At 33.1% G+C, this 14,183-nt stretch overlaps 1 protein-coding gene across 1 annotated transcript in view; it reads left to right on the top strand.

Annotated features, from left to right (window-relative positions):
* LOC145673124 (protein KRI1 homolog) overlaps positions 1-14,183 on the top strand; it is a 43,538-nt gene that overhangs the window by 6,977 nt on the left and 22,378 nt on the right. The window contains exons 2-6 of the mRNA XM_081742509.1: positions 3,491-3,567; positions 4,513-4,732; positions 6,130-6,293; positions 8,041-8,201; positions 12,744-12,900. Coding sequence (XP_081598635.1) covers positions 3,491-3,567; positions 4,513-4,732; positions 6,130-6,293; positions 8,041-8,201; positions 12,744-12,900 — 779 coding nt within the window. The remainder of the gene's footprint in view (positions 1-3,490; positions 3,568-4,512; positions 4,733-6,129; positions 6,294-8,040; positions 8,202-12,743; positions 12,901-14,183) is intronic.

The following is a 14,183-nucleotide window of genomic DNA, read 5'->3' as shown; positions in this document are numbered from 1 at the left end:
CCCGGGTTCGATTTCCGATTGGAGCTCATGTGTTTCGGATCTCACGTTACGTTGTAGGTTTTACGTTTCATGTATTCTCGCTACTGAAAAGTATGCTGCTAAACTCTAAACCAATTAATCTACCTATGCATGTCAGTTGGTGGAATGTCGTGTCGCATACTGCTAAACTTTGGTAAGATGTGGAGAGACAAATGGTTCAGAAATTGGAATTTTTACGTTAAAAGTTAGTGGTCTCTCTTCTAAACTCAGTCTATAAAGTCGAGCTCAACCAGGAAAGCTTTAATATAATTTAGAGACATATTGTATAAACATTTTAATGAATAATTTCTCCAGTCCGTGGGGTCCCTGGTTCAATACCAGTTAGGTAAGTTTGTGGTGGACAACATTGTGTCCGTGGATTTTCTGGGATACTCCCGTTTTCTCGCACATGATCATTCCACCAATTCTTCCATCTTCATTCCTTAGCCTAAAAGGCATATTTGTGGGATGTTAAATATTCTATTTCGTATGTCGCTGACTTCAGAAAGATCTAATCTTTCGAATGATACCATGATATGTATATGTTTAACGATCCCTAAATTCAGGAAATTTTCCTTTAAAGGGCAGTTTTTAACTTGTTTGACCGTATCGGGGCCTCAAGGTCAGGTACTTCCATGAAATATATAAATAAAAATGTAACTTGGGTTATATATTTGCCATGTATCGTTGAAATACCGTTAGGGTATGCAAGCGTAGAAGGTTTTCCGATCAATATATATATTCTTTCTGGCAAATATTTTAATAGAGAAGAACAAAAGAGGTACGTTTTCGTATGTAATTGGTTGCCCTAAAATACATGCTTACAATGTAATTAAAGCATAAATATCAAGTCGAATGTCAACACGTTTTTCCGACCATTCGCTGGTCGGGTGATTTTAAATTGATTGAAGATAAAATTTGACGCGTATTTGTATAATTTGCCAAAGGTAATTACTTACTGCGTCTGCATTGTAATATACTGTTTCAGCAAACACTATTGCCTTCATTGGTAACTCAGGGTAATTCACGTGTAACTGTATTCTCCTCATAGAATGCCATTTTGCAGTTACCGCGTGTGCCCAATTGAATAATGATTAGGTTAAACTACTACTGGAAGAACGAGTTTTCACCCTTTTTCACTCCTGTAAACAGTGAGGCTTAGTGGAACTAATTGGAATTTTACATGTTCTGTGAAAAATTTCGGAAATTGATCGCCTCAGTTAGAATTCAAAATCGAGTTTTGTTAATTCAGTGCGACATCTCAATTTCTTATATTTGCGTCAGGCTCCTCTTATATACAACCAGTCTTTGTAATCAGAGTCTGACTCTGATTAGTTTAGTGAATTTACTAACAAAGAAACACGTGAAAGTATAAATTTCTACTTTCGACTACATATATGATAGTTTGATGTGAAACTGATATTTAAGTTCCTAACATTTTAAAGAATAAAAGGTTGGTGGTATCTTCTCTGAACTCATCTTATAAACCGTGGTTTCTCAACCAAGGGATCGGATCCGTACAGGGTCGCAAGGGAAATACATGGAGGTCGTGAGAGGAGGTGAGAAAGATAGGTGTAATTAAGATTCATTAGCGATAAAATACATTTTTAAATATTAGTTTGAATTTCTTATTTTTGTAGACATTTTTATTTCAATAAGTATTGTCAAATACATCAAAGAATATTAAGCAAACAAAGAACTGTTTACAAACAGAAGGAATAAAAGTGAAACGAAATTCATTTTAAAAAGACTGCATATTGAAATGTAAGACGAATACAAGATTTCATCCACAACGATTAGAAAGGGATAGGTTTCGTTTGAGATTCTTTGTTACTCTTTTATGAATTATATATATGTGTGTAAGGCTTACACACGACTGTAAGCGATAAACAGTAACGGTCAGAAAGCTTATCACAAACCAAAAACTATTTCAGGGGCTCATTGGCAAGAAGATACGATAAAAAGGAAATTGTAATATGAAATAGCTTGAGAAAGCGTGCTATAAACCTATTCACAGCTATTTGTAAGAGTAAAATTAATTAACCTTGCACTATTTTTTCCCCTGTAAATGAAGTAATGTATTACAAGAATATGACAATTAGAAGTTAAAATATAGAATGTAGAATAAATAAAACATCTTAAAAAATGAAAAATAAACTTTCTAGTTTACGTTCTTTGTTTATCACTTTTACGTTAAAGAGGTCGGATGATTTGTGAAGGTAAACGATTATGAAAGATTGGTGAAATGAGAGTATCATTTAGCCATTGTGTCCCCCAAAATGCACTAAAAATGTAAATAAAAATGTTATATTTTTATATTAGGAGTACGTACGGTTAATAATTAAAATACTTTAGAATTGTATATTATTTTAATTAGTTGATGTCGATAGTTTTATATAGATCCTGTGGGTAATTTTTGAAGCGTTATTTATTTATTTACTCTTGTAAATCAGGAAATTAGTTCGTGGTGAATGGGTCAGTAATTAAGGCGGGTTCGAATAGAGCAGTGATCACCAAACCGTCGATCGCGAGCTGCTAATAGTTCACGGGAACATTTTTTGTAGATCACGTCAATGCTCCGGTTGGCTAACTTTGATTCCTCTACTGAGCTGATGCTAACAAATGTAAGATAAAAAAAAAGTGGCTGCTTTTTTTATTATTATTATTTATTTAGCTCAGTAGGATTTAAAAACGGTACGGAAACCCCGAAGCTTCATAAGTTTGGCGACCGCTGGAATAAAGTGTCTGTTTTTAACAGTAATTATCATTTCATAGAACAGAGCTTAAATGGGGTTATGTACTCGAAACACAAAGAAATCAAGGGAAAATTTTTAACATTTTAGTTTACGTATTTGTTTATTTAATAATTCTAAGGTTAGTGATATTTTAAGTCTCTTGCTAGGATATCTTTAACCCTTTATTGCACGAATTAATTTTGGTCGTGTTGAAATGATTTTTCTTCTTTCTTTCTTTATGTACTACGTAGATAAATGATATCCAGTATTATGATTTTTTTTTTTTTACTTCTGGGGTATCAAGTTACAGGATAGATGTCATGGTTGTATTACACTAGTGAAACAGAGTTTAGTGTCAATATCAGCAGAATCCATGTGGTATGGAAGATTGTGAAACAATTAATTTTTTTTAATGTGAAGAGAACAAAAAAAAAAAAAAAAGAAAAAAAGTTTTATGAAAAAATTTACAAGTAACAAATATGCACGTTTTGTTCTTTCTATATGCTTTCTGACACTTTCTGACACTCTCTGTCTGAGATATGCCACTAGACAAAAACTGTGTGGTAGAAAACTTAACTCCATTGGTGCCACATGGCATCGGCGTGCGCTATTCGCTAATATACACATTTAAAGAATATCATTATTATTGTTATTGATTCACTATGATGCCAGTTGGCATCAACATGCATTGTAGGGTTAAGAGTTAGTAATTTTCTTGTGATTTTTTTTTTTTCTAGATAAAGCTCGTTATGGAGATACTGTAGAAGAGAGCAGTGAAAGTACCAGTTCATCAGATGATGATGAAGATGCACAGGTAAGAGACTTTTAGTACACTACGATCTTCTCTTATTGTACGTAATTGTAATATTGTAAGTTTATGCGGGAGAGATTATCATTTTTTGTTAATTTAGTATGTCATGACTATAGCTTCCGTCCAAACTTTTCCACAAACAATCCAGTAATGCAAACAACTCAACTAACCTATAAACTATCACTAAATCCTTTATTTTTAATCTCTACACTCAACACCATCCCAGCCTTTACTCGCTACAGAAATTAATGGATATTTCTTATCAAGTACTTAATTCACGTGAAGGCGAGAATGGTGAGTTATCATCTGATAGGTGGCGTAGTTATAATGTAAAATCAATTTTCAGAATTACTCGAGAACTACGCACTTACATTCACTCATAAAATTTTGTTCAGCTCAGTGAAATGCATCAATTGGTGTTTCATCTTGGGGCATTTGTATTTTATGCATTAAATGCTATTAATATTGTAGAATTTTATTCTTGTTGATCAAAATACGTTTATTATGATTACCCTCTCTCCTCATACAAAGGAAGACAGCGTTCTCCCTCAACTTAAGAAAACACAACTGAAGAAGACAACCGTTTTTCGTTGAATGTATTTGTTAGATTGGAATCATCAGGCAAAGATGAATATATAATCTTTGTGTATATGTAACATTTCGAGAAAGTAACAATTGTTAAGTAATTAACAGAAGAAAAGTAGAACAATTAGCAATTAATAGCGTTGCCTTGTCAACTGTAAAGTCACGTTCAGAAGTTAAGACTTGATTAATTAAATATATTTCGTATATAGATTAGTAATTTCTTTTGATCGTGACTTAAGAATTCTTTGCTAATATTCATAGTTGATTAAATGAATATTCTGTTTTCTCGTTTATTTATTTTTTTAAATTTATTTATTTATTTATTTATTTTATTTTATTTATTTATTTATTTGTTCTTTATAGGAACTTACTCCAGCTGTTGAAAAGGAGTTCTTCAAGGCGCTTTCCTACTTGAAGAAAAAAGACCCTAAAATATATGACAAAAATTTAAGTTTCTTTAAGAATCAGCAACAGACGCAAAGCGATAGCAAAAAATCTAAGAAGGAGAAAGAGAAGCCGATGTACTTAAGAGATTATGAAAGGAATTTAATAATTGAAAGAGGAGGAAAACTCAGTGACGAAGGTAAAGATGTCACTGTTTAAGCGTAACTTAATATGGTTTTTATACTCTAAAATTTGCTTTGTATACCCATTAATGTTTGACAGTGTAATCTTTTGCAAGGTTTCTTAGGATCTACTGAAATAGCAAAAATTAAACTTTCATTTGATACCGGGATGAGCCAACAACTTTAAAAGTAAGGAAGTAATGGTAATTTTAGTTCCATGATGCTGAGAGCCGGAAAGTGAAATTGGCGCCAAATTCACATTTCTCAAAAATTTCTTCCCGGCCCATTTCTCATCCAAAAAATCGGAAAAAATTAATTTAGCATAATTTCATTGGTATTTATGTATGAAAAAATTTTGAAGAGAATCTGAAACATTGAAGCACATTGCTCTAGATGAGTTGACATGCAGTGACCCCTTTACTAGTAATTTTTGAGGAGGTATGCAACCACGCACAGTGATAATTACCTCATCTGCCATCTTTTAATCTGCGTGTATGAGTACTGATCTACCACTCAGTATTATTTCCAAGCAGTGAGACGTCCTTTACATGCTCTTGTCGACTGAATTTAGTCATATCTGGGAATCCCTAACGTCTTTTGGGGAATCCCTTGCGCCGCCATTGCACAAATCTGAAAACTGCAAATTTGGATAGAGTAGATTAGGATACTTTGACGATATCATGCCGCATCACGTCTACGCTCAGTAGTGTGTACAAAATTTAACTCTAAAGTTTGTTTTCCCACACTTTCGGCAGCCTATAACACGTAAACGACACGGTTTTCGCCCTATGTTTATTGGGACTTTTTTTTTTTTTTTTTTTATTTTACTCTCAGGAATCACTTCTCTGCTTTTGTACAACGAATTTAGCACCGTACTGTATATACTAATTACAAGTTTTTACATACATGAAATCATGTAATATTAAAATATTTCTTAAATAATAACAAACTGTAATTACAGAGTGCACTATATTTAATGCATCCAGTAAGTTTGCACCACTGTATTCATAGATTTCATGTTAACGGTGTTGAGTTGTATGCCATCTTTATTAGTATTATTATTGATTTATATGTGAATTTTTCCTGTTTTCTATGAAATGAACTGGAATTTTAATAATCAGATTTTACTGATTTCTTCAAACCTACTTAAATGTTTCTTGCTTTTTCAAAATGAATTTACATTATATATATATATATATATATATATATATATATGCTTAATATTCTTTAAATAAAATTTAATTTTCACGCGGTAAGAAACATTTAAAAATAGATTTGAAGTTTTCCTGAATTTAATAGTAGCTATACTTACTTTCCTACATCACGTACATTCTATGCTGTTAATTACATCACGTACATTAACATTATTATTATTTTTTTTTTTTTTTTTTTTTTGAAATATGTATTTATTCAGAGGAAGAAAATGTTCCGAATGAGCGGTCGCTTTCTCCGACGTATAATGAGGAACAGAAGGCAATCAAAGCTAGCTTTCAGCAAGCCCTCGAGGACTCGGATGACGAAAACAATGAGGAGTGGGGTGGTTTGTTCAAACCACGAAAGAAAACCAAAGAGGAGGAGGTAAGGAAGAAGTAAATTAAATACTCGAATCATGTATATTTGTACACTCGCCTGTAAAAATTCACAATTTCTCCTGACACATCATTTCCTCAGTATATAAGTGTTTTGCAAGAGACCGCTTTTGTGTTCTGGATGGTAGTGTATGGTTTGAACCTCTAATCTGTACTCTTGATATATATATTGTTGTAGTAACTTCAGAATTAATGGACAATTTGAGTACAGTTTTCAGCGGCATACAAAGATATAATTTTCTATCTTTACGTAAATTACTGTAATGCAAACCGTTGAAGAGCGTGCTCACCTTCGCTCCTCTAAATTCTTATAGATCGTTTGTAAAAATAAATTAAACCTCGAATTTTCGCTCACCGCTGTTACCAAAGACATCATAAAACACTAAATTTCATTACACCTTATATCTATCAAGTAGCTTTCTTTATTTCAGTATTGACAATGCTAACAGCGTTCAGCGAAAAATCGACGTTTAATGTAATTTTTAAACAATTTATAAGAATTTGGAGGAGCAAAAGTGAGTACCGTTTGAACTTATATATACTTAAATTACCATGTTTGGGAAGCTTTTGACAGGACATATAGAGGGTGGTATGGAATTTCGTTGACAATTTGTCTGTGTACTTATAATCGTGTTTTTTTTAACTTAAAAAATTATTGTTAGTATATATTAAACGAAAGATGTAACTTCTTTTCTTGTTATATAATACCTGATCGAAGTTTGAAATCAAACAGCCTGAAAATTGTAAATAAAATTAGACCTAGAAACATTGTAATTCAGTGTTAAAAGTTTCCTCAGCTGCGAAGGGTAGTAAATTTCATTCCATGCTACGAGAGAAACATTTTGTTCGTGAATTCTCGGGATTCTTCTGTTTCCTCTCAGTTTCTCATTCCAACATTTCTTTCATCATCCATTTGCATTTTTCACCTGTCGTCTCTAGTGTTCTAGGACATAACTGGAAACTTAGAAAAGTCAAGTATTTTTGTGAGCTCCTCCGTGGCTAAGTGGTTAGCGTATGCCCCTTTGGCATGAGAGACCCAGTTCGATTCCCAACAGGAGCTTTGTTGTTTGGGTTCCACGTTAATTAGTAGATCCATGTCTCATATAGCCTCGCTGCTGAACGGGGCGTTAACTCATCTCAAATTATTTTGTATGAAATGGTTCTAATGTCTGACATTCTTAGAGAAAGAAATTGTTCTTTCTTTTCATCTTGGACATGAAAATCACAACAAACTATTTCAGGGCTTCTCTGTTCCTTTTTCAATATCTTGTACCACAATACGCTGGTTAAACTGGACCACATGGTAAGCCGTGATAAGGCAGCAGGTTTCATATCTTGAAATTAAATTAGTATTTTCTTCAGAAGTGGCGTTAACTGTGAGATGCTAGTAAAGTTACTTACTAGCACTGTTACTTACAGTGAAGATAACGAAAACTTTTGTGTTAATTTATAAGGAAAAACCGCACCGACACGTACCCATTATTGCAAAGGTTTTCTATTGAAGCATGGCTTTTTACAGATGGACAGAATGCCCATGTTTTAATGGGCAATGTAGCAGCAGAAAATGCATTGAGAAAGGTCGGATAAGCCCTGAAACATTGTTTTATGATTCTCATGTCCAGGATATAAGGTAAGAATAACTTTTTCTAATAATAAATGTGCATACTTCCGTAAGTAAATAATATGCAATTCTTGTTTAAATCTAACTATATGTTTGTAATAATTTAATTTTGTAGGAGAAAGAAGAGGAGGAGTACCGCGAGTGGCTAAAAGGTCAAAAACAAGAACTGAAGGATAAGGGTGCAGAGACTGAAATGAAGTACCTGCATGATTTTTGGAATGATCCAAATATAGATAAGAATGAAGCATTTTTAAGAGACTATATTCTTAATAAAAGGTGAGAAATAATACTACAAGGATTGTTCATATGAGAAGGTGATGAAGTTTATAAAAACACTTCGGGTAAGATATGGTGTGAGCACTTTTGTACTAGAGCTCCCTCATGGATATATGATTAACATAAGTGCCTTCTGTGTGGGAGACCTTGGTTCGATTCTTGATGATAGCTCATGTGGTCCAGATTGTTTGTTGTAGGTTCACGTCTCATATAGCCTCGTTCTGAAAGGGACCCTAAGCGAACCAACCTAGCACTGTAGTACTGCCAGGAACAGAGTCCAATGGTCCCTCATAATAGAGAACGTTGGTTGAGATATTAGTTGAGAAGCTTTGTAGTGATATCAGCTTCCAAATTTAGTTTAGGTGAAACCTCTGTAAGAGGCTTCATCACGACGAAATTAAAATAACGCTAATTTTACAGTAATTATGTGATATCTTCAAATAGATAAAAGATAATCGAAAAGTGGAACAAGAGCTCGCTTGACAATATTATTTTACACGATATACCGTTATTACGACTCACTTATCTGCTTTCGATTTCCAGCCATTTTGAAAATCGGCATTCATTTTCGCGTTTCTAAATGGCTGCAGAGGGAAAGCTACTAGGTGACTCACCTCATAACGGTACCTCATGCAAAATAATATTGTCTAGCGAGCTCTTGTTCCACATTTGTATTATTTTTTATCTATTTGAAGATATCACTTAATTAGTGTAAAATTGGCGGTATTTTAATTTCGCAGTGCTTAGGCTTCTTAACAGTATTCATTAACATTCTATTCATGATAAGGATACTTGCCTCAGTTAAAAACTCATGTAGTGGTTCAGATTCCACTTTAAACAACAGATCCCGTCTCATATAACTTCGGTGCTGAAAGGGGACTTTAAACTCAAGGTGTGAAATATTGACCGAGTCTTAGCTTAAAATTAATAACATGCAGCTGAGAAAAAGCACAACTGTAGTACAGTGTGTCATTTTTGGGTTTAATGTAGAAAGATATTTAAGTATATTTAAGAAATGCTTGTTAATGAAGATTTTATATTATATGAAATTTTCACAGATCATATTATGTACACATGCAAATTCAGTAAAATTCAAGAGAGTGAAAACGTACGACTGAATTGAGAATTGAACCCGAGTCTCTGGCTTACCGTGCCTGAGCACAAACCACTTCTATCAGTTTTTATTTGTTGGAGGATTTTACAAGTATCTACAGTATATGAAAGAAATATTTATATAATACGTTGATGGAATGAAGACCTATTAGAAAATTAATAGTTTTTGAGGAACAGTAATTATCGTGAGATTTGGCAACGATAATAAAAGGCATTCTTTCGTCTGCAAGTTACTCGAAAAATTTTCTCACAGTAAAAACTGCATGTGGTGTGCTTTGTTGAATGTTCGTCTCTTTCATTGCAACTCAGTAATTATTAAATGTTTTTCAGCAGCATAAGGGATGTGTATATTGCTTATAAATGCACAGAAAAGTACGATAAAGTTCCTGTAACATCAGTGAGCAAAAGAGTATTTCTGTGTTCTATCTTGCAACTAATGGAGGTTAGTGCTGACTATTACGTGACAGTTCTTTGGTACGGAGCAATTAACAAATAATGTTAAATTGTTTCCAGTACACTGTAGAATTACGAAGTTTCATGATGCGCAGTTCCTCTTTTAATGTTAACAACCAGATATTCCTTCGAGAACCTTGTTTTGTACTGATGAATGGAGTCAGGACAGATTTTTCGTCTCGTTGGGTGTACGTTGCGGCTCGAATTTTGCTACAATTTGATAGACAAATTCATGCTTTATCAAGTGTGGCACCAGACTTCCACTTTTCTCCGGATAGATGGAGTTCGTAGAGGCACCTGCAGTGGATCTTTCTCTCCCTCAATGGGTCGCAGTAAAATGTCTACGACTTTTAAACACTGTCCAGAGCTTTAATTTGTCACGTAGATTGCGGCTCACAGTTGATTAGGCCACGTGCAATTGTGTTTTTTAGAAGAATTTTTCTGCAGCCCCATTCGGTGCAACTTCGGATCTACAGGTGGAGTCACCGCAGTACACAATTGCTTTCTACTCCCTTATTAGGTGAATGAAATGCTGAAACGTCGTAGTGTTTATGATGATTAATTACGTTCTTGATGGTCTTCACTCCAATGCTCATCCATTTTCCCTGCACTGTTTTTGACTTTGTATTGGGGGCGCGGTGGCTCAGTGGCTCAGATTTAAAATCTTGTATTAGAGTAATGAAGGTGAGGTTTTAGTAACAATTCATTTTCTTTTGATAGGATACCAATTACTCTTCTTCTTTATTTCTCGTTCCTTTGAGGATGATGTTTTTCAACATCGCGATAGTTTCGCGATATCAATCTCTCATCTCATTTAGCAAAAATATGCATTAACCATTTTGGAGCCACGATTCTCAATACAGTCACTAAAATATACTATATATCTTAAGGATATTGATTTATTATTATTATTATTATTATTATTATTATTATTATTAGGGTTGGTAGGTTTAAACAAGGTGGTTTAAACCAGCTTGTGTTTTCACACACACACACACACACACACACACACACACACACACACACACACACACACACACACACACACACACACACACACACAAAAAAAAAAAGCGAAAATGTTCGTAAAAGTGTAGGTGTTCGTAAAATCTTGATGGACACACATTTGTAGATTATCACGTTTTAGTCCCGTATATTATTCGTATTATATTCAGACCTAAATTCCCCATTCATTACTCAAAGGGATTATACTACAAAAGCAACTTTTGTCTTTTGTATAAGTTTATGAATGTTTCTTATATGATTTTTTATAGTTTATTATTATTATTATTATGCAGTTGCAATCAAAGAAAAATTCTAAATATTGTTTCGTTCTAATAATCTTTACTATTGATTACGAAATGCCGTAGTTTTTTTTGGGGGGAGGGGGTCATACAAACCGCACGAGAGGCATTTATTGAAATCAGAAGTATCTTTGGTATCTATTCATGTATAAATGGGTCAAAGTGGACTCAAATAATTCGTATCTTTATTCACTTTTCGTACTGATACACAAATTAAGTCGTTGTATTTCTTTAACTTGGACTAATAAAAGTTGTAGTGAACTACCTTGGACTAAATTAGTTCTTCTGTACTTTGCAGTATTTTGAAATTGTCCATATAAAAATCTGTATAATGGTTTCACTTGTTCAACTATTTATCTTTTTGTCCTTCCGAAATGACTCTTGACAACTGTATTAACAAGTATGTAAAGATCAGTACAACGTATTTTTATCAGAAGTCCTTCGTGAGTGAGTCGGCAGAAGTTCGCAGTTGTGGCCAATTAGTCCCAGTTTCGAGTCCAAATGAAGGACAGTTTCCCTCGGATGTAAGCCGAGAAGCGGTTGGATTCCGCTTTAAGCGTTATGTGACCCCTTCCAACATAACCCGGTTCATGCATAATAACATCAAGGCGAAACAAACTTATTTCTGTCCATATGTAATATAAATACATAGAGTAAATTATTTAAACAAAAAAAAAACTTTTTTTTTTTTTGGTTTTTCAATAAAAAGCATGTTTTTTGCCAACTCTGATTATTATTATTATTAACATATAATATCCAATTAGGTTAGCTTTTAGACATTAATGTAACTGTTCAACATCATCAACCCAAGAATATATTTCAAACTAGAATAATAAAATAATGGTTCTTTAAATGCCTCAGATCTAAAATTTTTAACGTACAGGGACCAATATATCAATTTTGGTTCTATAGTATTTCTGCGCGTTTTTCATATAAAAATCTATTTTTTTTTTTTTAACAGAGTTTACTCATAAACGTTGTTGCATAATAAATTAGAAACTGAAATTGAAGACCGTATATACTTATTGAGGAAAAAGTAGCGTTATATCTACTTAGGGAAGAAAAAGTGGCGTTGAAGTAACTACTTAGGGAATACTATAACAAATACTATAATAAAAGCCGTTGAAGAGATAAAAAATTATTGAAGACAAAAATGTATTAAATTTGAAAAATGAATAGGGATACTCCAATTTGTAAGATCATTTCAACGAACTCTGTTCTAAGACATATAAACGCTAAAATTTTATCAGCGTATGAAATCTGCTTCACAGATGAAAAAATTATAAACTGGAAGTTATGAATTAACATGCAACTGTTAAAGTTATGGAATATTAAAGTTAGAATCAAAGAACAGGCTAGGGCTAAAAACTAACGATTCAACAATTTTGGTATTTTCAAAACATTTATTTGAACATAAAATGAGCAGAATAAACAGTAGAATCACGAAGCTACTTCTAAATACGGATTGGAGAAACGTACATAAAATGTTGTACAAAATCATCCACTGTTCTGACAACCATCAATATTAACAAAATCATTGATATCACTAACAATTTCGGAAAACATATAATGTAGCAATGCTAATAAACCTGTTTGATTTATTCTCAGTGTCCACAATCATGTATGTAGATAATTTCGGTTGCACATTTAACCTCTTATATTTTATTTGTAGATACTTAGATAAAGAAGATGAAGATTATATACCGACCTATGAAGAGATAATTCATGATTCTGATGAAGGGTTATCAGAAGACGAAAGGACGTTGGAAAAACAAGATGAATTTGAACATAAATATAACTTCAGATTCGAGGAACCAGACAAAGAATTTGTAAGTAATTTTATAAGTGTAATCCATGCGGTTATATCTGATTTCTTTTTCTGAAAGTATGTTAACTATGTACGAAGAGTTTCAGCAGTAATATCTTGAATGTTTTTCTTTTTAATAAAATATGTTGGTTATTTAAGAAAAGTTTCAGCCATAGAATCTGTTTTTTTTTTTTTTTTTTTTTTTTTTTTTGAGCTACTCTATTATTATTATTATTATTATTATTATTATTATTATTCAGATTAGTAAAGTTAGAAACTCAATTTTTAACAGACTAATAATTACAATTATTATGAAATGTGACATACTGCCTGGAGAGAGTAGACCAAGTGTATCAAGTGTTTATAAACTCTGTAGCCTGCTGTACAGAACCAGTTTCCACCATGAAGTTTTTCCATGAAGTGTCTTGATAGCACTATCCGTTCCAGTCGCAAGTCGTAATTTCATGAATGAGTGCGAGCCCGTTCAAGGGAGTGGTTTTCAGATATAGAAACAAAAATTATCACTTAGTTCAGTTTTGTTGTATTCTAATAGTCTGTGACGTCGCAGTATGTTAATTTCGTTCATGTTACTGAGCCATACTCTGTATTCTGTTCATTATATTCCATTAGAGATAAACTGTTCCAAGCGACTCTTAATATCACCGTTTTGAAACTGATAGTTCTGGTTTTTATATATGTGTGAAACATCTCAAAATTTCGAGAACCAAGTACTCAAAATACTTACTCCATAGTATTTTTTCCAGTAGTGTTTAATTTTGGATTAGTGTGTAGCTAAGCTAGAGGAGTGTGTAACAGTTACACAAGGTGATTGTAAAGAAAAATGCAGTCACGTATACGTTTTGTCAGTGAAGAAAGTCACTTGATTAGCAGTTGTGGGTTGATCAGCTCCTGTTTTTCTTAATATTAGCACTAAGGGATTTCAGATTCCTTGTTGAACGCTGAAAAGTCGTGCAAATGTTCTTATCTATCCAGTTAATGTATTCTTCTTTGCTACCTCGAAGATAGTTTATTGATTTTGTCATTGATATAGTACTCACTCTTATTGCAAATGATCTCGGGCTCTACCAGTCAAGTATGGTTCAGTAGACAACGTTGTGTTCAGTGGTGTTCCCAAGTTTGGCGTAAGAAACCCGAGTTCCATTCCCTGTCGGAACAAATGTAGGTTAATCTCACTAAAAAGAAATGTGAATATATATTGAAAGATTGTAAGAAGAACACAAGAAATTAGAGATTTATTTTTGAGGATATTAGAACACGTAATCATTTACAACATACGAAAGCGAA

This window comes from Thermobia domestica, chromosome 16, assembly GCF_964235325.1.
Source record: "Thermobia domestica chromosome 16, izTheDome1.hap1.1, whole genome shotgun sequence".
Lineage (NCBI taxonomy): Eukaryota > Metazoa > Arthropoda > Insecta > Zygentoma > Lepismatidae > Thermobia > Thermobia domestica.
The sequence above is the reverse complement of the archived record's forward strand: the minus strand, read 5'-3'. Positions and strand labels throughout refer to the sequence as shown.